Source organism: Hypanus sabinus, unplaced genomic scaffold (assembly GCF_030144855.1).
Source record: "Hypanus sabinus isolate sHypSab1 unplaced genomic scaffold, sHypSab1.hap1 scaffold_396, whole genome shotgun sequence".
NCBI classification, from domain to species: domain Eukaryota; kingdom Metazoa; phylum Chordata; class Chondrichthyes; order Myliobatiformes; family Dasyatidae; genus Hypanus; species Hypanus sabinus.
Genome location: NW_026781282.1, coordinates 277,762 through 303,078, shown reverse-complemented (window position 1 = coordinate 303,078; position 25,317 = coordinate 277,762). Strand labels below are relative to the sequence as shown.

At 43.3% G+C, this 25,317-nt stretch overlaps 1 protein-coding gene across 1 annotated transcript in view; it reads left to right on the top strand.

Annotated features, from left to right (window-relative positions):
* The first annotated feature begins 921 nt into the window (after positions 1-921).
* LOC132388739 (uncharacterized) overlaps positions 922-25,317 on the top strand; it is an 85,922-nt gene continuing 61,526 nt past the window's right edge. The window contains exon 1 of the mRNA XM_059961129.1: positions 922-1,035. Coding sequence (XP_059817112.1) covers positions 922-1,035 — 114 coding nt within the window. The remainder of the gene's footprint in view (positions 1,036-25,317) is intronic.

Below are 25,317 nucleotides of genomic sequence, written 5' to 3'. Positions count from 1 at the left end.
GCTGTTCCACCAATCTAGTGAATTCTCTAAAAATCGATTCTGTTTTCACTGATCCATTCTTAGAGCAATAGACTTCTGCAGTTGGATTATGTTAAAACTGTGAGAGGGACAGTGCATTGATGAATAATCTCCGGAAGAGAGCAGGAGGTCTGGTGAGTTAGCCAACCAGAATCAAGATAGATCGTGAAATGGAATCCAGATATAGATGTAGGGATGACAGAAAAACAGCAAACTGTACAGATATAGACTTAGTTATGACAACGCAACAGGATCAGTTCATAGCAAAGGTACAAACAGGAGATGAATCTGATGTTTATGGGAAATATCGATGGATACAGGCACGGATATGGAATATCCTTGATAGTGTTAAATTTGAGGTGCGGAATTTTGAAAGAAAGCAGATGATGTTCTTGCACCGTGACATTTGTGGACATCAAGGATCAGATGGAACTGTGAAACAGTTGAAGAATCTATGTTGGTGACCAAAACTCCGAGGAGATGTACATTATTGCCAGAATTGTTTGATTTGTGCCCAGTGAGAACCCAGATAGTTCGGCTGGAAAAGCACTTTCCGGATACGCCCCGTAGAAGGACCATGTGTTAACTTGCAGGTTTATTTTGTTGGATCTTCAGCTCCATCCTCCGGAGGACTGAAATATAGCTTCGAGATAATGGATGCATACACCAATTGGAGAGAGCCTTTCCCAACTAGATAATGAAAACCGCTGACGTTACAGCCAGGATTTTGTTGGACAGAGTTTCTACCATTTGGGGATTGCGAACCCCTCTGGCGACACAAGTTGGTATCCCTTACCGACCACAATAGAGTGCATTTGCTGAACGGGTGAACAGAACTTTAAGAACAATGTTATTTAAAATCAAATGGGCTCTTTGGGCTACATTTATCACAGACCGTGGATAATGGCATTGGAAAGGACAACTGCAAGCAGCCATAACTTTACTATTAAGGTGGTTCATTACGATGCCGCCCATAATAACGGACGGAAGAAACAGCAAAGCAAAGCTTATTTCAAGGTACGTACAAAACAGCGGGAGTCGGAAATAGGACAGAAGGTTAGGAACTCACTACATCAGCCAAAGCTCTTTACAGATTCGCGATTTGCAGGGACATATGATGTCGCTGACAAAGCAACTCCATCAGTATATCGAATCCAGACCGCTCCAAACAAGTTGGGCTGATATCATATTAACCAACTCAAGCCCAATGGAGAGACTCAATGTCCTCTGGTAGCTGAGTTCCGGAAAACATATTGTCAATGGGATGTTCTGGAGCAAGATAAGATGATCCTCTTCGAGTTATGTCTCAGGTAATTGACAGTGATTTGGATGAAGGAGCTGGGTAACCATTTCCAGATTGCCCCCGGAAGATGAGGCCATTTTACATCTTTGCACTCGCCCGAACCGGGTGGATCCAATGGAAGAGAGAAACAGCTGTGAGAACGTGCTTGTTGCGTGGTCTTCTGGAAATAAAGTGGGAGACAATTGATCTGATATTATTGGATTTTATCAAGGCGTTAAGGTAAGCCATGGTAGGACCATTCATAACGTCAGCAGGTTCGGTATCCAGGTATACAGAAGGCAAAGGATATTTGTCGATGGAACATTTTCTCTCTGGATGTCGGTGAACTGTGGAGTCCTGCGGAGATCTGTTCCGGAACTCTGGACTTTTGTGCTTCGATGAATGATTTGGATGAGGACGTGGAAGGGTGGTTTATTGTATTTGCAGAGATTTGAAGGTTGCTGGAATTATGAATAGTATAGAAGTTTGTCAAAGATTACAACAGGTCAGTGACAGGATGCAGAGCAGAGCTGAGCAGTTACAGATGGAGTTCAACCAGGAAAACTATGAAGTGATTAAATTTTGAAGGATGGATTTGAAGGATAGACTTGTTAAAATCCGTTCAAATCAGACTCTGGAACCCTTCGCTCTGCACTTTCTCCAGTCTCCCTCTATCCTCCATTATCACTCCCGCTTCCCACAGTCTCTGCCTCTCCCATCACTGTCGCTTTCCAATCCCACTGGTTCACCATGCTTGATCAGAGAATGAAACACCTGGCCAAGGGGAAGAAAGAAGCTTTAGGAAGCTGACCTCAAGATTAGAAAGCAAGGGTCAGACATGACTGTAGATTTACAAAGTAACCGGGGACAAACTGAAGAATGGAATTAGGATCACTAGAAACGTCTACTGAAGGTCTGCAGTGACAGTCAGGCAAACCCCAAGCCATTCTAGATGTATGTGAAGAAAACGATGACTGGAATGAGTGTAGGAATTGACGGGGATAGAAGATGAAACAAGCCTCTGAGGTCGGGGGAAGAAAGGCAGGTCCTAAATGAAGCCTTTAGTTCAGTATTCACCAGTGAGAGAGATACTAGTGAGGAGAGCGTTAAACAGGCCGATGTGCGACAACATACCGAGTTTAAGAGAGAGGCTGTACTGGAACTCCTGGAAAAAATACAGTAGGTTAAATACGTCTTCTTGTGTGGTCGGGAGAAAGCATGAGAGAGTGCGTGAAGCGGTGAGTATTACTTCAGTTATCAGAGAAATTTCTTAGAAACAGGATTTACGAGAATTTGGAGAAACATTACCTAATTTGGGAGAGTAAGTATGGCTTTGTGAGGGGCAGATCACGTCTCGCGTGCCTGGTCAATTCTATGTTCAATTGTATGTTCAACTTCCTGGCAAATAAATGAACAGCATGGGAATCTCCGGAGAGTTCAGAGATTTCACTTGCTACTTTTGCTCAAAGAGAGAATGGACGGAGAAATAGTGGTAGAATTGTGGCAGGTCTAAGAATATCTTTAAAGTTAAACAGACTGCATCGCACGTCATGGTTATGGGGTGGTCAGGTCATTCACTGGCAGAGTTCCGGTTCCTTCTAATCGGCCCACGTGTGCGCTGGAAGGTATTGTTCTTCAAACTGTCCTCAGTCATCGCTAATCGCTAGTTTTTTGATCACAGGTCTCCGAAATATGGCTGTGGATCTTTCACAGTGTTCGGAGGAATATGTGCAGTGTATTTTATTCTAACTCATGTCAGCTGTCACTGTGATTTCAAACAAGCAAAGCGCCCGATGGACTGGAACGAACGAAAGAAAATATGAACGAATGTTCCCATTTATTAAAGAAGTGTTCTCCATTTCACTTGCCAGAAGAAACTCCTTCCCTCAATTTCTGAAGCGAATGTGCTCCAACAAATATTACACAATAAATCGACTTCAAGATTTACTTTGAAAGCAACGCAGATATAAAAAATATCCTATTTGAATAGCTGAAGCCTGGTATCATGGAAAATAACATGGAAAAATCACATCATATTTTATTTTAAAGTAAATATGTTGCAATATCCCTTGAAGAGTCAAATTAATGACACGGGAACAGTGAGTAAAATAGTTTAAGATAAGTGTTTGTGCAGTTGGTTGTCACTAATGTCCCTGACGTGATGGCCACGCTAATTGCCTCAGTGGAATTGCTCTCTCATCAATAAACGTCTCTTAAACCGATCACCAGTCCATCTGAGCAGCTGAAACGTTTCGTACAACATAACGCTGCTTCTGACGGAATATGGAATATCCGGCGATTTATTACATCGCGGCCATCTTCTTTCCCACACTTGTAGCGGTTGGTGTCCCCGGTAAGATGACGGAGCTGGTTACTTTATGTATGGTGCCGTCGTTACTCTGCTGCGGGATCCGCACTGTTACTGAGCACAGATGCGACCGTCGGCTGAAACGTGTTTCCGGAATGGAGGATTCCGGCATCTAATGGTTTTCTTTTCATTTTCAATACTTCCATCGCAGTGTTTTCTTTTTTTGTTAATTACGTTAGTGTCGATATCGTCACTTTTTCATAATTTCACCTCGCTAGGTTTTCTTAAGTGATGCCGGTCTCTGCTTTTCTAGGTCCGAGTCTGTATTAGTGCAGACACTTCGACCTTATAACAACGTGGCAGCTTATTTAAATGACGGTCCAGTCTACTTTCGACACGTAGGTCTGTTCTTCTGTAAGTCAGTCAATGAGAACTCGTGCTTTATATCTCCTTGACTGTTCTTTCACATCTAATAATGGAAACGGTGTTGCTTACAGGAACGATCGACTGTTCACCGGTCCGTGAGTCGTGGAACTCGGATGCCTCGCTCTAAACTGTGGGAAGGTCGCCAATCCACTGACACTCACATCCGTCACTGTCCTCCAGCCGGAGTGCAGCGACCGAGACCGCGCACACTGGGTTCCCGCTTTCCAATTCCAAACAGACCATACCCTGCATAGCATAGGTAGAATGGGGTCATTCAGGGATCTAACCGTATTTCTATTCTGTTTCCAAATTCCTTTCAGTTAACTTAACGGCGATTGTGATCCTATCTCAGGGAAAATGCGGACTCTCCAAATGCATCACCCGTTGTCTAGTTGGAATGGCGACAGCGGATCTGATGGTTGTTATCGTTGTTGCTTTAGTGGAACAGACCAACAATATATGCATTTATTCCAGATACCTGCTCATCACTCCTGTATGCGCACTGACACTTGTATTCGTGGCTGTGACGCACGACTGTTCTGTTTGGTTCACGGTCAGTTTTACCTACGATCGCTTCATCGCAATATGTTGTCAAAAGCTGCGGGAGCGATACTGCACCGAGAGAACAGCTATGGTGGTTATCGTGACCGTGGTTATAGTGAGCTGCGGGAGATGTGTCCCGATTTACTTTGCCGTTGAACCTTACGTCATCATTGACAACACGCCGTGGCGTTGCGCCCTCACACATGAATACGCTACTTCACCAGAGTGGAGAGGATACCAATTACTTCTCAGTATTTTAACCCCATTGCTACCAATCGGATTAATCCTGGTGTTTAACGGGTTAACCGTAAGTCATATCGTTGTGGCAAATAGAGTCGGCAGAAGGCTTCGGCACAACAGCAACAATCAGACAGATGCCGAAGTGGAAAAACGCAGAAAATCGATGATTTTGCTGTTTTCTATATCATCTAATTTCATATTATTTTGGATGCCCCATATAGCCCACACACTCAAGTGGCAAAAACAAAACTATTTTTATCAGGACCGATATTTGAGTTCCCCGGTATACATCCTACAGCAATTTGGGTTCATGTTGCAAATTCTCAGCATGTCCACCAATACTTGTATCTATACACTGACACAGAGGAAATTCAGAGAAGAGCTGAGGAATGGAATGAATTATGTGTTTACATTAAATGGCCATCTGTGTAGGTAACGCCCATGTTTATCGACAATTCAGCACAGTTTTCAAATAAAGCTGTTTTACAAAGAACAGATTTGGCAAATATGTCATAAATTCAAACATTCATATGCCTGGTCATCCGGAAATTACAGAATTGGCGGAAAATTGCTGACTTCATACAGTTCAGGTAGGTAGAAATACAAACGTTCAATGCTGCTGGCGTGATTGTTGCGTTGTTTGAAGTATGTTCCAAACCATCACAGGGACTCGACTGTCACAAGGGCAGGGATGGCTGCAGGACGTTCCGTGTTTTCGATGTTGGAAAATCGACAGGGTCGGGTACCAGAGTGTAAACGGAGTGCGATGGGAAACCAGGGGTAGTTTCGCAGCTGCAGAAAGGGAGAACAACGTCGGGCGTTTGCTTATTAACAGATGGTGAGACTAACACAGAAACATGAAGGACGCGATCACACCATTTGGAGTATTCTATATGGCTGGCCACCAGATCAACCAAACAAGTGCAACGGGAAAGATAAAAAAACGATCGTGAAGCGGATATTGGACATCGGCCCTGTTATTGGAACGGGTAACAGAACCATCCACAATATTCTCTGGCACTTCCCCAGGGTAAAACGTCTAGGTATGACATAATTTTTCAGTTGTGTCCAGGAAGGATTCATGTCACTATATGAAGTCAGACGGACTAGCGAACAGTCCGTACCGGATCTAATATTGTAAAACGAAACTTATCAGGTGGGTCAGCATTTCAGAGCAACAGGGCAGATCTGCCCTCGACTGACCTTGCTCATGGATAGGGCCACGGAGCACTGAGTCTGTTTAATTGGAAGTCGGAGAATTATGGTGCTACCTGTCAGGAACTTGGGAAAGTACAGTGGAAAATGATGCACTCAGAGAAATGCGCGATAGATATGTGGAGATAGTTTAGAGAACACTGTCATGGGGTTCAGTAAGGGCATGTCTCATTGTTGCAGGGCAAGGAGGATAGCATCATGTAACCCTGGGTGACAATAATAGGGATACTCGTTGGAAGTATAGACCAGTGAGTCTTTCAGCAGCAATGGGTAAACTATTGTAGAGGATAATTGAAGATGGAATTTATGAGTATTTGGAGACACGTAGTCTGGCTACGGAGAGGCAACGTGGCTCTTTGAGAGGTATGTCGTCCTATATGATCCAGATTGAATTATTTGTAAAAGTGAAAATAAAACAAACAGAAGAATCTGAATAGTAGATGTAGGTGTATTAATTCAGAAAGTCAGGAAACATGGGATACAGGTAATCCTGCGTTGATTCAGAATTGACTTCCTAACAGAAGGCAGATGATCTAGTAGATAGAGTGAATACTGTTTGGAAGATAGCGGATAATTTATGGAATTAGGGCTGATGACGTAAGCAAATTGCTGAGCGATTCACTGCACCATCGCGTTATATAAACTGAATTGCCATTTATATATTTCCGGGCAAATACCACAATGATCTCAAAGCAATCATTTCCAATGGAGCCCTACAACTTAAAACCAGCATTTCAAAGTGTTCAGCAGCAGCTTCTGGTGCTCATTAAAAGGAACAGCCTTCCAAAATGTCAATTCTAAATTCCGTATTCAAGTACACGCCAATTTGTCCCAATACTTCGAAATCGTGGTTTTATCATATAGGGTGTAGATACGCTCAAACTTCAATTCAGTTAACTCTGACTCCACATGAAATCTGTGTCTCCCTCTGAAATGAAACCTACAAAACTACACAAACTAAAAACACAACGAGCAAAGCAAATATCTGGGCTCACACTTGTCTTCCTTCAAACCCATCGCAGACAATTGGAGAATAGAGAATAAACAACTTCCAAAGCAAAAGGCCTCAGACCGTATTCTGAAGAACTTGGGAGAGTGAGATGTGGGGAGCTGAGGCTCACATACATCAGCACTTTATGTAATTTTGGAAAGATATGCAGCCTCCGAATTTCGCATCAGTTCCTGGAAATCACTTCTCGTAAGGTGACACAATTTTCGTCACGTGTATAGAGAAAAAGAAGATTAATTCAAATATCCCCCAACACAAACAAAAGAAACACACAATTCACATAAAGCCATGCATGGCCGTGATGTTTGTCCTTCTCTTTCAATTGAACTCACTTAAGTCCAAACCTCTTGCTATATTTTAAAACTGCAATGCATTCATCTTTTCAAAATATCGCAAGAAAATGACATGCTCTTATCTTTTCAAAGATTAACAAACATCTGTAACTGGATCATGCAACATTTAATAAAGCTTTTCGACTCCAAGACAAAGCAACCCAGAATTAGCGCATCGTCCACGAGTTAATATTCAGCAGAATTAAAACATGACGCTTCCACAACCCCAAACCTCCAACGACTTCCAGGATTTCTGACCTCCAATTTATTTAAGGATAGGATTCGGATTAAATGAACCTTTTGTTGTATAACATCGGGTCGAATGATTCCCATTACTACCGCTGAAGGAACAGTTCTGTGCACTTTCTGGGACCACTGCCACACCCACCTCCAGCCTGGAACTACTGTCATTACCGCCTTACTGAGGGAGTGAATGTATATTCCTGTAGTGTGAAACTCGCTTTATCATCTCAGAATTCGCTTCCATCTTCTCATGTTATATCCAAACAATTCACTTAGTCTCCATGCTTCAGTGTCTGCAAGAACAGAGAGATCGAACAGTATCAACAACTTTCTGAATTCATCGGTCCCGTTAAACACTAAAGTTCTAACCCAGATATACAGACAGACAGCCATAGGGAACCACTGCACCGAAGCAGGGTCTTCACCTCGTAGGTCCGTGAGGAACTATTTAAACTGCCTACTGCCATCGATCTCACCCGAACCGTGGTCATCCATATCCCTTTCATCCATGTACTTATCTCTTAAACGTCGACATCGAAATCTCAATTAGCAGTTGCGTTGTCAGCACTGTCTACGCTCTGACGACCCTCTGGGAAAAACCGTTTCTCCTCATGATACCCTTAAACATTTCACATTTCACCCATCAACCATGATCTCCAGTTGCATTCTCGCCCAACATCAGTGGAGAAAGCTCGCTTGCATTTACACTCTCCACACGTCCCTCCTTCTAATTCAAGGCAACCAGTCCCGGCAATAGCCGTGTAATTTTTTTTTGTATTCTTTCAATCTTATTTATATCTTTCCAGCAGGTAGTTGACTCAGCTGTACACAATATTCCAAATGAGGCCCCAGTAAAGTCCTAAACGACATCAATATATCATCCTAATTCAGTACTTTGGCGTATGAAGTCAAACGTGCGAAAAGCATTTTCTTTATGACCCTGTCTAACTGTGCTGGAGCTTTCAATGAATTATGGATCTGCATTCCCAGATTCGTTTGTTCCTTCGTAATCCTCAGTGCCATATTTCTCATTATGTCAGACCAACCCTGGCTAGTCCGCCCAAAGGGCAACATCTAATATTTGTCTGGGTTAAATCCGATCGGCCATTTTCAGCCCATCTCTCTAGCTCGTCCAGACCCCGCCTGATGCTCCGGTACTCTTCCTCATAGTCAACTACACCCATAGTGTCATCGGCAAATTTGCTGATCCAGTTAACGACATTATTATCGAGATCGTTGATATAGATTACAAATAACAACGGACACAGCAACGATCCCTGCGGCACTTCTCTCGTCACTGGCCTCCAATGAGAGAGACAACCGTCCATTACCACACTCTCGCTTCCCCAACACAGGCAATGGCTAATCCAATTTACTACCTCATCGTGAAAGCCAAGCGACTGAAACCTGCCGAGCATCCCCCCTTGTGAAATCTTGCAAGTTCCTTGCTGAAGTCTCTGTCGACGGCATCCACTGCCTTGCCTTCAGCACCACTCCAGGTTACTGCCTCGTAAAGCTCTGTAAGTTTGGTTAGACATGAGCTAATATGCACTGGCCCATACTGACTATCGCTAAGGCTCCTGTTTGGCCAGATACTTCCCTTCATACTCCATGACCGGCGCAGTCTGAACACCGAGGACAAATCGTCATTACGTCATAGTTGACGTGTCCATTCCGAGCAAAACTATCGATATCATCCTGTGACCGGCCCTGGTATTTATGGCCTATCGATGTTAAATGATCCTACAATATTATCAGGCGCTTTGAGAGTAGTTTGGAAAGGAAGGCGTCGTAGCTTTAAATAATTAATCGACTGGACTTAAATAGTGAGATGCGGTACACTAGGTAGAGCATAGAACATAGAATATTACAGTCCAGTAAAACCCTTCGTCTCACGAGGTTCTGACAGACTTTCATCTAATTCAAACTGTACATCTCCCTGCAACTGAATTAAAATTAGAACCAATTTTAATATCACAGGAATACGTCGGGAAATTTGTTAACTTTACGGTAGCGGTATAATTAATCTCCCTCTCTATAGTAACACTGCGCAGAGGGCATGTCTTGTTGGTGGGCAACTTTAATGATGGACGCCACTATTACAAGAATCATCCCTTGTAATAGTGATCAGTGAGTTACAGAGAATCTGAATTTACCAGCAAGTACATTTTATTATTTCTACTATAAAATACGTAGGTTCAGACGCCATCTTCATTCCACGACACTCCATGAACAGTGAATGAAGAGAAAAAGTATTACCGGGGAAAGGAGTCGACTCTGGCCAGAGAGACGGCAGAGAGGGACTGGGCAGAAAGAAACGGGGACAGAGACTGGTGAGGTAGCGAGAGAAAATTTAGTGTAGAGAAAGTCAGGGGAAGTCGAGGGATCTGGTCTGGAGAGAGATATCAGCGGTTGGAGAATGATAGTAGATGCGGAGTGAGATCGCAGTCGGGAGTTTAGTGTTGATGGAAAGCGGGAGGCGGATAGCAGGAAGAGAGAAACGCGGACGGAGAGTAAGACTGAGCAGAGACCGGGGGCCGAGAGAGTGACTGGATGAGAAACAGAATGGCGGAGGGAATGTCCAGAGTAGGGCGAGGATTTGGAGTAGGTCCTGAGAGAGGCGGAGAAAGAAAGGCCGGGGTTACGGAGAGACCGGATAGAGAGAATCTGAGTGACTGGTGGGGGGAGAAAGAGACTGGGGAATGTAGAGAGACAGCGGAGAGAGTCTGAGAAGTGAAGGACGGGAAAAAGAGTGAGACGCAACCGAGACTCTAGGAGAAGAGAAACGGCAGAGGGAGAGGGAAACTGAGAGAGACAGAGAGGGGCAGGTTAGAGGGAGAATTGTATCAAAGAGCTAGTGTAGAGAGATGAGGCAGAGACATGGGACGGAGGCACTGAGGGCAGAATCTGGGAGTGAGACCAATGAAGTAGAGAGAAATCGAGGGGTTAGAGAAAGACGAGGGTGAGGGAGGCCGGGGAAGTCGAGATATCTGGGGTGAGGAAAGACTTTTAGGAATCGGAATAAGGAGGGAGAATGGAAGAGAACTCGGAAGGAGAGACCCCGAGACGGGGGTACGTGTTGGGTAGGGTAGGAGTGACGGCGGGCAGGGAAATAAACTCATAGGAGGGAGAGGTGGGAGGTAGAGACCGGGATTGGGGAGTCAATGGAGGGAGAGAGAGGCAGGGTTAGGTACTGGTGGCCGAAGGGGTTGGAGAGGCAGGTGAACACAAAGAGGTGGGAGGCTGGAATGAGGTAATGAAGTGTTAGTTAGAGAACGCGGTCCATATATGCACTGAGCATTCTGGGATTACAGTGCTTAGATTCTAGTCCCTCCTAAGCAAACCGTGCCACCTCGGTGACCTCGCCCACCCCGCCTGCTTGACCTAAGTTCTTCCCACACCGTATCCGCGATCTCACTTTCCTCAACCGGTCTTCGCGATATTCATCCTCCCTCCCCGTCTCTGTGACCACAAAACCCTGCTGCTGTAACGAAAGCGCAGAGTGGTATGATGAAACTCTTATACAGAGTCATGTTAGTAACGGAACACTCTGGGCAATTTAGGAACCGACCCCAGCCGGGACGAAAAATACGGACACTGGAATGCTCGCTTGGAGACAGCACTTCTTTACGCGCAAGAAGTCCAATCGACAATGAAGGTTTCAGCTCCATTTTGCTTCAGGATTTAAATTTTGTTAATTTCATTGAAGAACAAAATGCATTTTTCTTCTCAACTAACACAACGGAAGAAATTTCCAGTGGACATTATGGGATACCTTTAAAGTATCTATTCGTGCACAATTTATTTCGTTCTCTGCTGGATTGAAAAACCGTATTACTAATGAAATATGTACATTGGTTGATAAGATTAAAGAAACTGATAAAAAAAATGCCATTGCTCCCAATCAGGAACTTTATAAAGAGAGAATTGAACTTCAGATGCAAAATATTTTGCAATTAAAATCCTCGATTAAAAATCAATTACTTAAAACTAAGAGTAATTGTTTGTATTCATGATGATAAATCGGATAAATTATTGGCTAACCAATTGATAGCTGCTTTGGTGAAACGCCAGATTAACAAGGTTCGTAGACGGGATGGTATTTTGACGGTTGATCCTGATGAAGTTAATAAATCTTTTCAAGAACTTTGTACCAATTTATACCAAATCGGTATTTCCTGATGATCCTACCATAATGCATGAATTTCTAAAGAAACTGAATATTCCGAAATTACCAGATGATGAACTTTTAGCATCAGATGTACCCATAACTGAAGAAGAAATAAAGAAAACAATTTTTTTCGATGAACTCTGGTAAAAAACGTGGCCCGGATGAGTATACAGCTGACTTTTTATTTTTTTATTCAGATTTACTTTCTCCATGGTGATTTAGATTTTTTAAACATGTTTCGTATTAGTAGGTAAATTATCACAATCCTTTCATGAAGTATCTATTTCTTTAATTCCTAAAAAAATACAAGGATCCCACTGAATGTGCGTCATACACACCTACATCATTGTTGACTGTGGATTCTAAAATCGTTTACAAAATATTAGCAAATAGATTATTGAGGGTATTGCCAGAAATTGTCCCCGGGGATCAGACAAGATTTATTTAAAAAATCGTTATTCACATTTATGTCAGGAGGTTAATGAACATTGTATACACGACTTCATCTAATACACCAGAATGTGCTATTTCACTTGATGCCGAGAAGGCGTTTGACAGACTTTAATGGGAATATTTATTTAATATACTTGAGAAATTTAATTTTGGCCCAACATTTCTATCTTGGATAAAATTGATATATTATGCAGCTTTGGCTGCTGTATTTACCAATAACCAGAAATTCCCCTTTTTTTAGGCTTGTTCGAGGTGCTAGACAGGGTTGTCCTTTAAGCCCTTTACTATTTGATATTGCCCTGGAGCCCTTGCCAATCGCGTTTAGTGATTCACCCAATATATTTAGTATTATTTGTGAGTATGGGACGCATAAATTATCACTAAATGCAGATTACGGTTGATGATCGGCCCGCAGTGCATAACGGAAAAGTGACTGTCGCTTCGTATAATCCAAAGGAATGGATTTTTTCGAATATCCCGTGAGGCCACTTGTGTGTTAACCCTTGCCTGTTTATGTTGTGTGGCAGCCCCTGGAAGACGATATTCCTGTGACAGTTGATAATTCATATGTTGATTCGGAGCGACTCGACGGGCATGATCCTTGGTGACTGTTATCTCGTTTAACCAGCGTGGAACCTGAGGAGTTCGACGTGAATCAACCTCACTCTACATTCCAATCTGCATAACAAACAAAAACCTAGCCTCTCCGCGCCAGGATAAGTCTTCTAATGTTTTACTTCAGTGTAACCCTATCTCTCCGTACTAAAAAGAGTTTTGTCCGCCGTTTCTTTCTCGACGCATCGAGTCAAGATACAATCTGTCTGACGTCTCCTGCCTTCCTGCTCTCCCTCCTGTTTGCCGTTCACGTCTATATCTTAACCATATCTCCGTGCCTGTGTCCTGCACTTGGGTTCGCCTCATTCGTTGTAACAAGCTCGTCCTTTTCATTAACATCTACACACTTAATCTTTTCAGTTCACTGCAAGGCATTTCTACAATCGCTAAGATCCTTTTTTTCCGTAGTGAGTGCTGAAGCAAAGTATTCATTAAGTACCTCTGCTATCTCCTCCGGTTCCCTACACACTTTTCCACCCTCACAATTGATTGGTACTATTCTCTCACATCTTATCGACTTATTCTGCGCATACCTTTAGACCGCCTTGGGCTTTTCCTTAATACTGCTCGCAAAGGCCTTCTCAGGGCACCCCAGGCTCTCATAACTTCGTTCCTAATCGCCATCCTGCAAGCATTAAAATCTTCTGGTTCATTATCATTACCTGTTTCTTTAAACATTTCGTAAGCACTTCATTCTCTATCTGTCACTCTGTGCTCCAGTGTGAGAGTATTGGTTTCATTCCGTATTTGTCATACTCTCTGAGAGTCTGGGTTTCATCCTGTATCTGTCAGTCTCTGTTACAGGGTGAGAGTGTGGGTGTCATTCTGTTTCTGACGGTCTCTGCTACAGTGTGAGAGTGAGGGATGCATCCTGTATCCATCAGTCGTCTGTTACAGTGTGAGAGTGTGGGTTTCATTCTGTATCTTTCAGTCTCTGTTACATTGTGAAAGTGTGGGTTTCATTCTGTATCTGTCAGTCTCTGTTACAGTGTGAGAGTGTGGGTTTCATTCTGTATCTGTCAGTCTCTGTTACAGTGTGAGAGCGTGGGTTTCATTCTGTATCTTTCAGTCTCTACTACAGTGTGAGAGTGTGGGTTTTATTCTGTATCTGTCAGTCTCTGCTGCAGTGTGAGGGAGTGGATTTCATTCTGTATTTGTCAGTCTCTGCTACACTGTGAGAGTATGGGTTTCATTCTGTATCTGTCTACTCCAGCGTTGCGGGTGTTGTCTCATTCCCGGACCTGTGAATATCTGACTCAGTGTGAGCCGGTGTTCTTTGTTCTCCTTCTCTCCCGCTGTTCCACCAATCTGGTGAATACTCTTAAAATAGATTCTGTTTTCACTGCGCTATTCTTAGAACAAGTGCCTGTTGCTGTTGGATTATGTTAACATTGTAAGAGCGACAGTGCATTGATGAATAATGACGGTTGTATTGAGCAGCACATTCAGCGCAATAGGGTCATATGGAAAAGCGAACATTCGGCCCGGCAATATTCAGCATTTTGTTGTTTGCTAAACCACACAGCCGCAATTAAGCAGCATCTGATCAGTAAACCTCTATTGTTTGGCAACACAAATTCTGAATGAATATAAACAAAATAAATATATTAATTAAATTAAATAAGTAAATGCATAATTAATTGAATAAATTGATCGAAATAAAACTCACCAAGAAAGCCTGTTTCATGGTGCTGCATTATGTATATGAATACATTTCCCTCAGCAATTCTAAATTGCTGCCTTCACCGTGTATCACTGGACTCTCTTACGTTTGCTGAATCTGTCACATATTCCTCAATGTGTACCAGAGCGTGAATCTATTCGAGTTATGTCCCAATTATAATTAATATAAGAATCATCTCGATTTTCTTATCACACTTTCGGACTCTTCTGCAATATGTCAGGCATTTGTGATTAAGAAAATTGTAACTACGTTGTTCGGTGCAGTACTGAGCGAGTTTGTGAGTAGGAATGCGAGGGAAACTCCAGTTTGACATTTGGAATCATCCAAAGGTCCACATTGCATCAGGTAGTTGACTGAAGAATTCTGAGAAATTGCTGTCACTGCTACGTCACTGCACAGCCGGGAATGTTCCGCTCTTCATGGACAGATCTGGCGGGAGAGCTTGTTCCAGTATTGCAAAACGCTGTGTCCTATGTTCCATCCGTCAGTGCAGAAGACATCGATGAAAGTAGGTGAATGCAAAGCAGATGCTGAATAGATTGACATTACAATGTGAACACATTAACTGGAACCCATTTTGGGAACATGGAAATACAGAGAACAGGAGCAATCCCTGTGACTCATTACTTCTGCGCCGAATACGAAACAGAATGAGACTAAACGCTGATGACTGTACATGACCCGTCTCCCTTTCATGTGCTTTGACTGAATATTTACCGTTATGGGAATCTAGAGGATCTATCCCAATAGAAGACAAACCTTTATCATCAGCTACCTTCATGAAGTAAATATTTGAGAAGGCAAGAGAAAACACTGATGGATTAAAAAGTTGGAGGCCCACTTAAGGACATCCCCGGACGGGAGCAGAATGGCTGGTGAGTTCGCCAAACTGGAATCAGGTTGGGCGGTGAAATGGAATCCCGATATAGAGGGAGGAATGAGAGCGAAACCAGCAAATTGTACAGATATGGACTAAGTCATGACACAGCAACAGGATCAGGGCATAGGAAAAGTATAAACAGGAGAGGATTCTGAAGATCATGGGAAATATCGATGGATACAGGCACTGATTTGGATTACACTTAATAGTAGTAAATTTGAGGTGCGGAATTGTGAAATAAACCAGGTGATGTATTGTGGGCATCAAGGAAGAGATGGAGCCATAGAACAGTCGAAGAATCTGTGTTGGTGGCCAAAACTGCGAGGAGATGTACAATATCGTAAAAATTGTTTGATTTGTGTAAATTGATAACCCAGGTAAGTCAACATTTGAAGGAGTTTTAAGACCCGCTCCGTAGAAGGACCATGTGTTAACTTGTAGGATTATTTTGTTGGATTTTCACCTCCATGCCCTGAAGGACTGATCTATATGCTCGAGATAGTGGATGCGTTCATCAAGTCGATAGAGGCTTTCCCAACTAGATAATGAAAACCGTTAACGTTACAGCCAGGATTGTGTTTGGAGAGAGTTTTTTTCCCGTTGGGCATAAAGTGGGAGTTAATAAATCTGGTGGAAATGTATTTTAATAAGGCTTTGTTTAACCATGGTAGGACCATTCATAAGATCAGATGGTTTGGTATCCAGGGATAGTTGGCTGTTGTATTCAGAAATGACGCCCACAGAAGGCAGTCGATAGTTGTGGATGGAGCGTTTTCTCCCCGGATGTCGATGACCAGTGGAGTCCTGCAGACATCAAATCGGAGAGCACCGGATTTTTATGTTTTTCTGAACGACTTGGAAGTTGGTAGATTTATGGATAGTATGGAAGATAGTCAGAGTTTACAACAGGACAGTGACAGGACGCAGAGCAGCGCTGAGAAGTTAACGATGAAGTTCACCTGGACTGTTACGGAGTGATTCACTTTGAAAGGATGAATTTGAAGGCAAAGACGTGATGCTTTCTCTATTCAACCGAGGGCCGCACTTTAATATGAGTTCTACAATGGAAACATTCTCCAATAAGTCGAGGCCCGCTCATCGGAACGAGAACCACAATCGGCACGGAGAGGTGAACTGCAGGAGCAGGAACAAGTGTGATTGACAGGTGAGCTTGAATACATCCGCTGTTCTGCAGATACTCATAGTGACGCTCGAAAGGCAAAATACCTGACAGTAAATCAGGAGAGAAAAAAAAATACAACTTCGTGGCAAGTAATAGAACAGCCTGAAAATCCGGGGATTTTATTGCTGCTTTTGTTCAGACAGAGAATGGATGGAGAAATTGTGGAGAAGTTCTCCCACGTTTGTGAATATCTTTAAAGGTAAATAGACTGCATGGCCCGACATGGGTGTGGGGTGGTCAGATCATTCACTGGCAGAGTTCAGGTTCCTGCCAAACGGCTCATGTGTGCGTTGTGAAGCATTGTTCTTCAAACTATCCACAACCCTCGCTAATTTCTCAAAGTCACGTTCCCTTTCGATCACAGGTCTCTGGAATATAGCTCTGGATCTTTTAAGTTGTTTCGAGGTAGATGAGTGCAGTGTATTTTATTGTAAGACATCTCAGCTGGCACTGTGATTTCCACCACTCAAACCACCAGGAATGAATGGAACGAATGAAAGGAAAGATGAATTAAGGTTCTTCTTTAATAAAGAAGTGTTCTCCATTTCCCCTGCCAGAACAAATTCCTTCCCTCAATTTCAGAAGCGAATGTGCACGGTCAAATATTACAAAATAAATCGACTTCAAGTTGAATGCCAACTCTAAAAGTAACACAGATATAGCTGCAACAAGGTATCATGGAAAATAGCGTGGAAAAAATGAACATCATCTTTTGTTTTAAGGTAAACAGATTGCAATATCCCTCGAGGAATCAAATTCATTACACAGGAACAGTGAGTAAAAATAATTTAACGTACATGCTTGTGCAGTTGGTTTTCACTAATATGACTAATTGCCTCAGTGGAATTGCTCTCTCCTCAATAAAAGTCTGCTTAAACTGAAAACCAGTCCATCTGAGCAGCTGAAACGTCCCGTACAACTGAACGCTGTTTCTGAGGGAATATGGGGTATGCGGTGATTTACCACATCGCGGCAATTTTCTATCCGACACTTGTAGCGGTTGGTGTCCCCGGTAAGATGCCGGAGCTGGTTACTTTATGTACGGTGCCGTCGTTACTCCGCTGCGGTATCCGCGCTGTTACTGAGCACAGGTGCTACCGTCGGCTGAAACGTGTTTCCGGAATGGAGGATTCAGGCATCTGATTGTTTTATTTTCATTTCATTTCATTTTCCATACTTTGAGCGAAGTTAATTTTACTGCAAACAATCCTGTCAGCTCTTTCACCTTTAATAATGGAAATGGAGTTGTTTACAGGAGCGATCGAGTGTTCTCCCGTACGTGAGTTATAGAACTCAGATGCCTCGCTCTAAACTGTCGGAAGGTCGCCAATAGAATGCATCACCCGTTACCTGGTTGGAATTGACAACAGCGGATGTGATGGTGGTTATCGATGTAGCTTTAGTGCAACAGAATAACAATTCTACATTTATTCTGATTATATTTCTATTATTTTCCAATTTTCTGCAGTTAATTTGACGGCGATTACGATCCTATATCGGGGAAAATGCGGACTCTCCAAATGCATCACCCGTTACCTGGTTGGAATGGCGACAGCGGATCTGATGGTGGTTATCGTTGTTGCTTTAGTGGATCAGACCAACAATATCTACATTTATTCCAGATCCCTGCTCATCACTCCTGTATGCGCTCTGACACTTGTATTCGTGATGGTAACGAGGGACTGTTCTGTTTGGTTCACGGTCGGTTTTACCTTCGATCGTTTCATCGCAATATGTTGCCGAAAGCTGCGGGAGCGATACTGCACCGAGAGAACAGCAACGGTAGTTATCGTGACCGTGGTTATCGTGAGCTGCGGGAGATGTGCCCCGTTATACTTTGCCATTGAACCTTACGTCATCATTGACAACATGCCGTGGCGGTGCACCGGCACATATGAATACGCTACTTCACCCGTGTGGAGAGGATACGAATTACTACTCAGTATTTTAACACCATTACTACCAATCGGCTTAATCCTGGTATTTAACGGGTTAACCGTAAGTCATATCATTGTGGCAAATAGAGTCCGCAGAAGGCTTCGGCACAGCAGCGACAATCAGAAAGATGCCGAGGTGGAAAAGCGCAGAAAATCGATGATTTTGCTGTTTTCTATATCAGCTAATTTCATATTATTGTGGATGCCCTCTGTAGCCCATTCTCTGAAATGGCAAGTGCAAAACTATTTTTACGAGGACAGATATTTGAGTTCCCCGGTATACATTCTACAACAATTTGGGTTCATATTGCAAATTCTCAGCATGTGTACCAATACTTGTATCTATACACTGACACAGAGGAAATTCAGAGAGGAGCTGAGGAATGGAATGAAATATGTGTTTACATTAAATGGCCATCTGTGTAGATAACGCCCGTGTCTAATGGCAAATCAGCGGAGTTTTCAAATAAAGCCGTTTTACAATGAGCAGGTTTGGGAAATTTGTCATTAATTCAGACAATCATATGCCTGGTCATCCGGAAATTGCAGAATTGGCGGCAGATTGCTGACTTCATACAGTTCAGGCAGGTAGCAATACAAACGTTCAATGCTGCTGGTGTGAGTGTTAAATTGTTTGAAGTATGTTCCAAACTATCACAGACACTCGACTGTGACAAGCTGCAGGAATTTCCCGGTTTTAGATGTTGAAAAATGGACAGGGTCGGGTAACAGAGAGTGAAGGGAGCGCGACGGGAAACCAGGGATGGTATCGCTGCTGCAAAGAGGGAGGACAACATGGAGTGTTCGTTTGGTAATAGACTGTGAGACGAACTGAGATACATGAGGGGAGAGAACACCCCATCTGGAGTATTCTGTACAGCCGCCCATCAGATTAACAAAATAAAAGCAACGGGAACAGTGAGGAACCGATCGGGAAGTGGATCTTTGACATGTGCCATGTTATTGACACGGGCAAGTGAAATTTACACAATATTCTTTGGCATCTTGCCAGGTTAATAGTGTTAGGTATGGCATACTTTCTCAGTAGTGTCCAGGAAGTTTTCATGTCACTATCTGAAGACAGGCGGGCTAGCGAAGAGTCCATACCGCACCTAATATTAGAAAAGGAAACGGGTCCGGTGACAGATCTCTCCGCGGGTCAGAACGACAGGGCAGTACTCCCCGACATTTACCTTGCACAGGGGTAGGACCAGGGAGCATGGAATTTGGGGTCTGCGATGTATGTTGCTACCTGGCAGGAACTTGGGAACGTACATTGGGATATGATGTAGTCAGGGAAATGCGCAAAAGATATGTGGGGATTGTTTAGGGTGCACTGACATGGGGTTCAGTAAGGGCTTGTCTCATTGATGCAGGGAAAGGATGATAGCGTAAAGTAACTCCGGCTGACAACAAAGTTGGAACAGCTCGCAAGAGGAAGAAAGAAAGAAACTTAAGGTTTAGGAAGAAAAGATCGGTCGGGTTATGGCGAGTCACAATGCAGACAGGAAAGAATTTAACAATGGATTTAGAAGAGGTAGAAGGGAACCTGAGAACCCTTGGCGAGTTGCACTGTGATGAACAGGAGGATGGCTGGAGAGAGTGTGGGCAGATCAGATGAAAACTTGTGTCTACAGTCCATGGAAGCAGTGAAGCTCCTCACTGAATACATTGATGAATGTGAACACAGCGTAAAAATGCAGATATGGTCGAACATGCCGACACTGAGGTAAAAGATGCGCTGGAAACTTGGAAAACGTGATGAGTAATGACTCCCCGATACCTGAAGGGATATAGTTCACGTAATTTTGGAAGGCGAGCTCAGATATTGCTGCACATTTGGACAAGATATTTGTGTCTTCGCTGGCCATGGAAGTAGAACTAGAAGACTGGGAGACGGCAAATGTAATTCCTCTGTTCACGAAAGATAATAGGTATACTCGTTAGAATTAGAGACCAGCGACTATTATGTCAGTAGTGGGTAAACTATTGGAGAAGACTATAGTGGAGGGCATTTATGGGCATTTGGAGAAACGTAGTCCAGCTACAGAGAGTCAACATGGCTCTTTGAGGGGCATATTGCCCTTTATTAACCAGATTGTATTATTTGTAGCAGTGAAAAAAAGAAACAGATGAATCAGAACATTCGATGTGGATGCATTAATTTTGATAAGGCTTTCGATCCGTTCTCAATAGTAGAATCATTCAGCTAAGTCAGGAGGCATGGGATCTGGAGAAATCTGGCTGCGTTGATTCAGAATTGGATGATGTAGTAGATAGAGTGATTTCGGGCTGGAAGACAGCGGGCACCCGTGTTCCGGAAGGAGGTTCGAAATGTTGGTACAACTTATAACTATATTTGAACTCTGTAGATACCGAGTTAAATAATCGATTTAATCTGACCACCCAGCGGCAGGTGGATAATTTCTGGAATTAGGGCTGACGACGTAAGCAAATCGCTAAAGTATTGACTGCACCACCACGTTGTCTAAACTTTTGCCCCTTAACTCTCAACTCATGTCCTCTTGTTTGAATCTCCCCTACTCTCAATGGAAAAAGCCTATCCACATCACTCTATCTATCCCCCTCATAACTTTAAATACCTCTATCAGGTACCCCCTCAACCTTCTGCGCTGCAAAGAATAAAGACCTAACTTGTTCAATCTTTCCCTGTAACTCAGGTTCTGAAACCCAGGTAACATTCTAGTAAATCTTCTCTGTACTCTCTCTATTTTGTTGACATCTTTCCTATAATTCAGTGACCAGAACTGTACTCCAAAACTCCAAATTCGTCCTTACCAATGCCTTGGTACAATTTTAACATTACATCCCAACTCCTATACTCAATGCTCTGATTTATAAAGGTCAGCATACCAAAAACTTTTTTCACCACCCTATCCACATGAGATTCCACCTTCAGGGAACTATGCGCCATTATTCCTAGATCACACTGTTCTACTGCATTCCTCAATAGCCTACCATTTACCATGTATGTCCTATTTTGATTAGTCCTACCAAAATGTAGTACCTCACACTTATCAGCATTAAACTCCATCTACCATCTTTCAGCCCACTCTTCTAACTGGCCTAAATCTCTCTGCAAGCTTTGAAAACCTTCTTCATTCTCCACAACGCTACCTATCTTAGTATCATCTGCATATTTACTAACCCAATTTACCACCCCATCATCCAGATCATTAATGTATATGACAAACAACAATGGAGCCAGTACCGATCCCTGAGTCACACCACTAGTCACCGGCCTCCAACCTGACTTGTGAATCCATCTTACTACTCTAAAATTAATACCTAACGATGGAGCCTTGCTAAATAACCATCCGTGTGGAACCTTGTCAAATGCTTTGTGATTAATTCATCTCGATGCACAGAGGTATCAGATCTGTCTCTTTGTTGTCCACTTGAACTAGAAAACCTATCAGTCAAATGCAATCCATTTCATCAGCTGAGGGAGTTTTTCCCCTGTCACAGGGAACGACACTCTGCATAAATGGTTTACACATTTCACTGCAAACTCAGGATGGGCTGAGACTGTCACTTTCACGTGAATGGTTTCAGCTCGTCATGTTGTCAGATATTCCTGGTATTCGTCGCAGTGTTGGCTTATAATTACTGATCACATCCAGAGACTCCAAACAGAACACAACCTAGTCGCGGTGTGAAGGCTTGCCTGGCTCAGTAACCTGGAGTGAGAAGCTGGCTGGAGTCAGGAGTTGATGCTTTGGCTCTTGGTAGGGTCACTCATGCCAAACAAGTCAAATGGTGGAGGACAGACTGAGAGTGTTCACCGCTCCCACAATTTCGAGGGTTCAGCTCAGAGATATCAAGCTGAACTGGTCAACGAAAACTTTAGGCAAACGGAAGTGAAAAGTCCGTCTACATATGTACCTATCTGTATTTCTGAATCGCTAAGCGGGACTTGGCAGGCAATTGTGAAAACCGAGAGGAGGCTACTGACACGATGAATGAATCCCTGAACATCGCCGACTGACAGAAATAGAGGATCTTCATTGCTGCCCCGAAAAGTCAGCGGCGAGTCTGGCAGTAAGTTATGAAATTAGTCAGCTCCGCCCTGGGGACAGGCCTCCGTTGTGTCCAGGACATCTTCATGCAGCGGTGACACAGAAAGGCGGCGACCGTCATTAAGGAATTCATCACCCAGGAAATTGTTCACTGTCTACAGAATGGAGCAGCGAGTGTCATACCTCTTCTCACTGTTACCATCAGGAAGGAGGTGCAGAAGCCTAAATCCACACACTCAGCGAATCAGGAACCAATTCTTCCCCTCCGTCATCCAATGTCTAAATGAACATTGAACCTAAGAACACTGCATCACACTTTTACCTCTTTTGCTCTATTTTTAATTTAACAATTACTCTAAATGGATGTTTGATTGATTTTCATTTCTAGATGTTTCATGCATTGATTGTACTGCTGCCGCTAGTTTAACAGATTTCTCGACATCTGTCCGAGATATTAAACCAGAATCTGATTGTGATTCTGAAGTAAGTCACATCCATAGGACAGATGTTGGTGAAGATCGGAACTGAGACTCTCAATCCGGATCAGCAGAAAATGAGTTCAGTGGGAAGATTCCAGCTCTCGAAATCCCAAGCGTTTGGCACAACAATGTGACCGGAGTGAGCAGTTTCGCTTGTCACCTAATTTCTGCCCGCACCGATTCGCAACCCTATGAAATGTATAAGCCGATGTTGTATGCAAGTTAGAGGCACTTGTGTCCTGGTCGGAAAAAGTGAAGTGGTTAAACTATATAAGTTCACTCGCCAGTTTCTCGTTCTTCCATATTAATGTCTACAGCGCTCATCAACATGCTTTCATCATCATCGCTTTCCAAAGACTGCTGCGCTGTTTCCATTTTACACGGATTTCCACAACAGAGTGTAACAGCAACACGGTCTCCCAACTCCTACACTGACCTCCTGAGGCCAGGGCGCCGAACACCTTTCTCACAGTCTCTCTGCATATGAGACGGGTTTCAGCAAAATATGCACTTCTACGACTCTCTTTCTCCCTGCTGGTTTGCACTCCCCGGTGCTCTATCATTCCTAGAATAAATACTCAGCTGGTTTGACATTCCAAAATGTGAAACCTCAAACTTATCTGCCTTGAAAACTATTTCCTATTCCTTCTTCAGTATTCCTGTTTGATATAGCCAATTATCTCGAGCGTCAATGCAAAAGTCGTGAAGCAAATCCCTGATAATGTCCAATAACGGGGCTCGTCCGGGATTTGAACCCGGGACCTCTCGCTTGTGCTTTTCCGAAGCGAGAATCAGATCACTCGAGACCAACGAGCCCGCATTCGCAGATTGCGTCACAATTGAACTGCGAAGCTACTTAAAGTTAATTAGTGTATCACCCATTGTCCTCTCCGTGTTTGAGAAGAGAGCCTGATGTCGAAATATGTTGGGCCCGTATTGCTTTGAGATTACAAGAGTATTTGTTACTTGATTCAGTCAAAAAAAGAATATAACGGACCCTGATGTAGAGCAGATCAGAATGCGTTTGCCAATGGAAAGGACCCAAACAGGGGACGCTTGTTTAAAACTCAGTTCCGAGCATACTTTTCTTGCATTGGGTGATGCCTCTGAGCAATTCCCTGCCCCGGTGAATAATTGGCATGATTTCAGGTGGGTGTACAGAAGCATTTGTTTCATGAACAGCGGAGACGTTTGATAACTAAGAACTTTATTCAGGACGAATTTTCACACGTCGATGCTGCCCGGCCTGCTGAGTTCCTCCAGCCTGTTGGAATGCAGAACATTGAATAACCGACGAGGCGGTGGTGAGGTTAAAGCGATGTACTGGTCACCTATTCTGTTTTGTAAACGTGCGTCCGAATCCCGTCCTTGACCTTGCCCGTTTGTTTTGTGGCACCATCAGCTGCACTTTCACATAAACCGCTTCAAAGTGATCATTCAAGTTCAGCTTCAAATTCAATGTTATTAAACCGTAAACAGGCAAACAGCTAGACGAACGTTTTTCTGGGTCTAAGCAGGGAAACACAAAACCTACATCACATACAACACATAAAATTATGTTAACACAATAACATTACCAGATATTAAATATATATTCGGGAGGTATACTGTACAAGTTGACATTAAGTGCGTATCCAGTACAGCATATAGTTAAACATATGTGAATAATGCTACAGACGTTGCCATAAATAATGTTTAATGGATGCTAACCGGCTGGTCAGAAGTCTCACAGGGCGAAGAAGATGTTACCCAGCCGAACAAATCTTGTTCCTAGCCCGTGGTACGTTCTGCCTGACGGTATGAAGTCGGAGACATTTTGGAACAGTAGGACGAATGCGAGTTGTCTTTGATATTGACGGAGAGCCCCTGATGAATTCCTCAGCCGTTCTCACAATCCATTAAAATCTCCGGGACAAAATTGATCAACGTTTTCCCTCCCTTTCAACACAAGTGTCCGACTGAGTGCGGTCCGTTTCACTGGATCTTCTGCTCAGCCTGAGAACTTGACTTTGATGGAAGAAGAAAAGTAAGCTGCCGTCCTATCCCGCAATCAAGGTGAGATTTATTGACCCGTCGTGGGCAATTTCTGGATTTCCGCGAACTTCTGCCATTCATAAGATAGCAATGGACATTTTGCTGCAGATGTTTTCTGACATGCGTGAGCAGTGTTCCTCCTGTTTAACAAGCATCGAGAGCAAGGATGACGTCAGACATTGAAAGCTACCGAATGCAGACAGGACCAGACACGGTGGAAGTGGA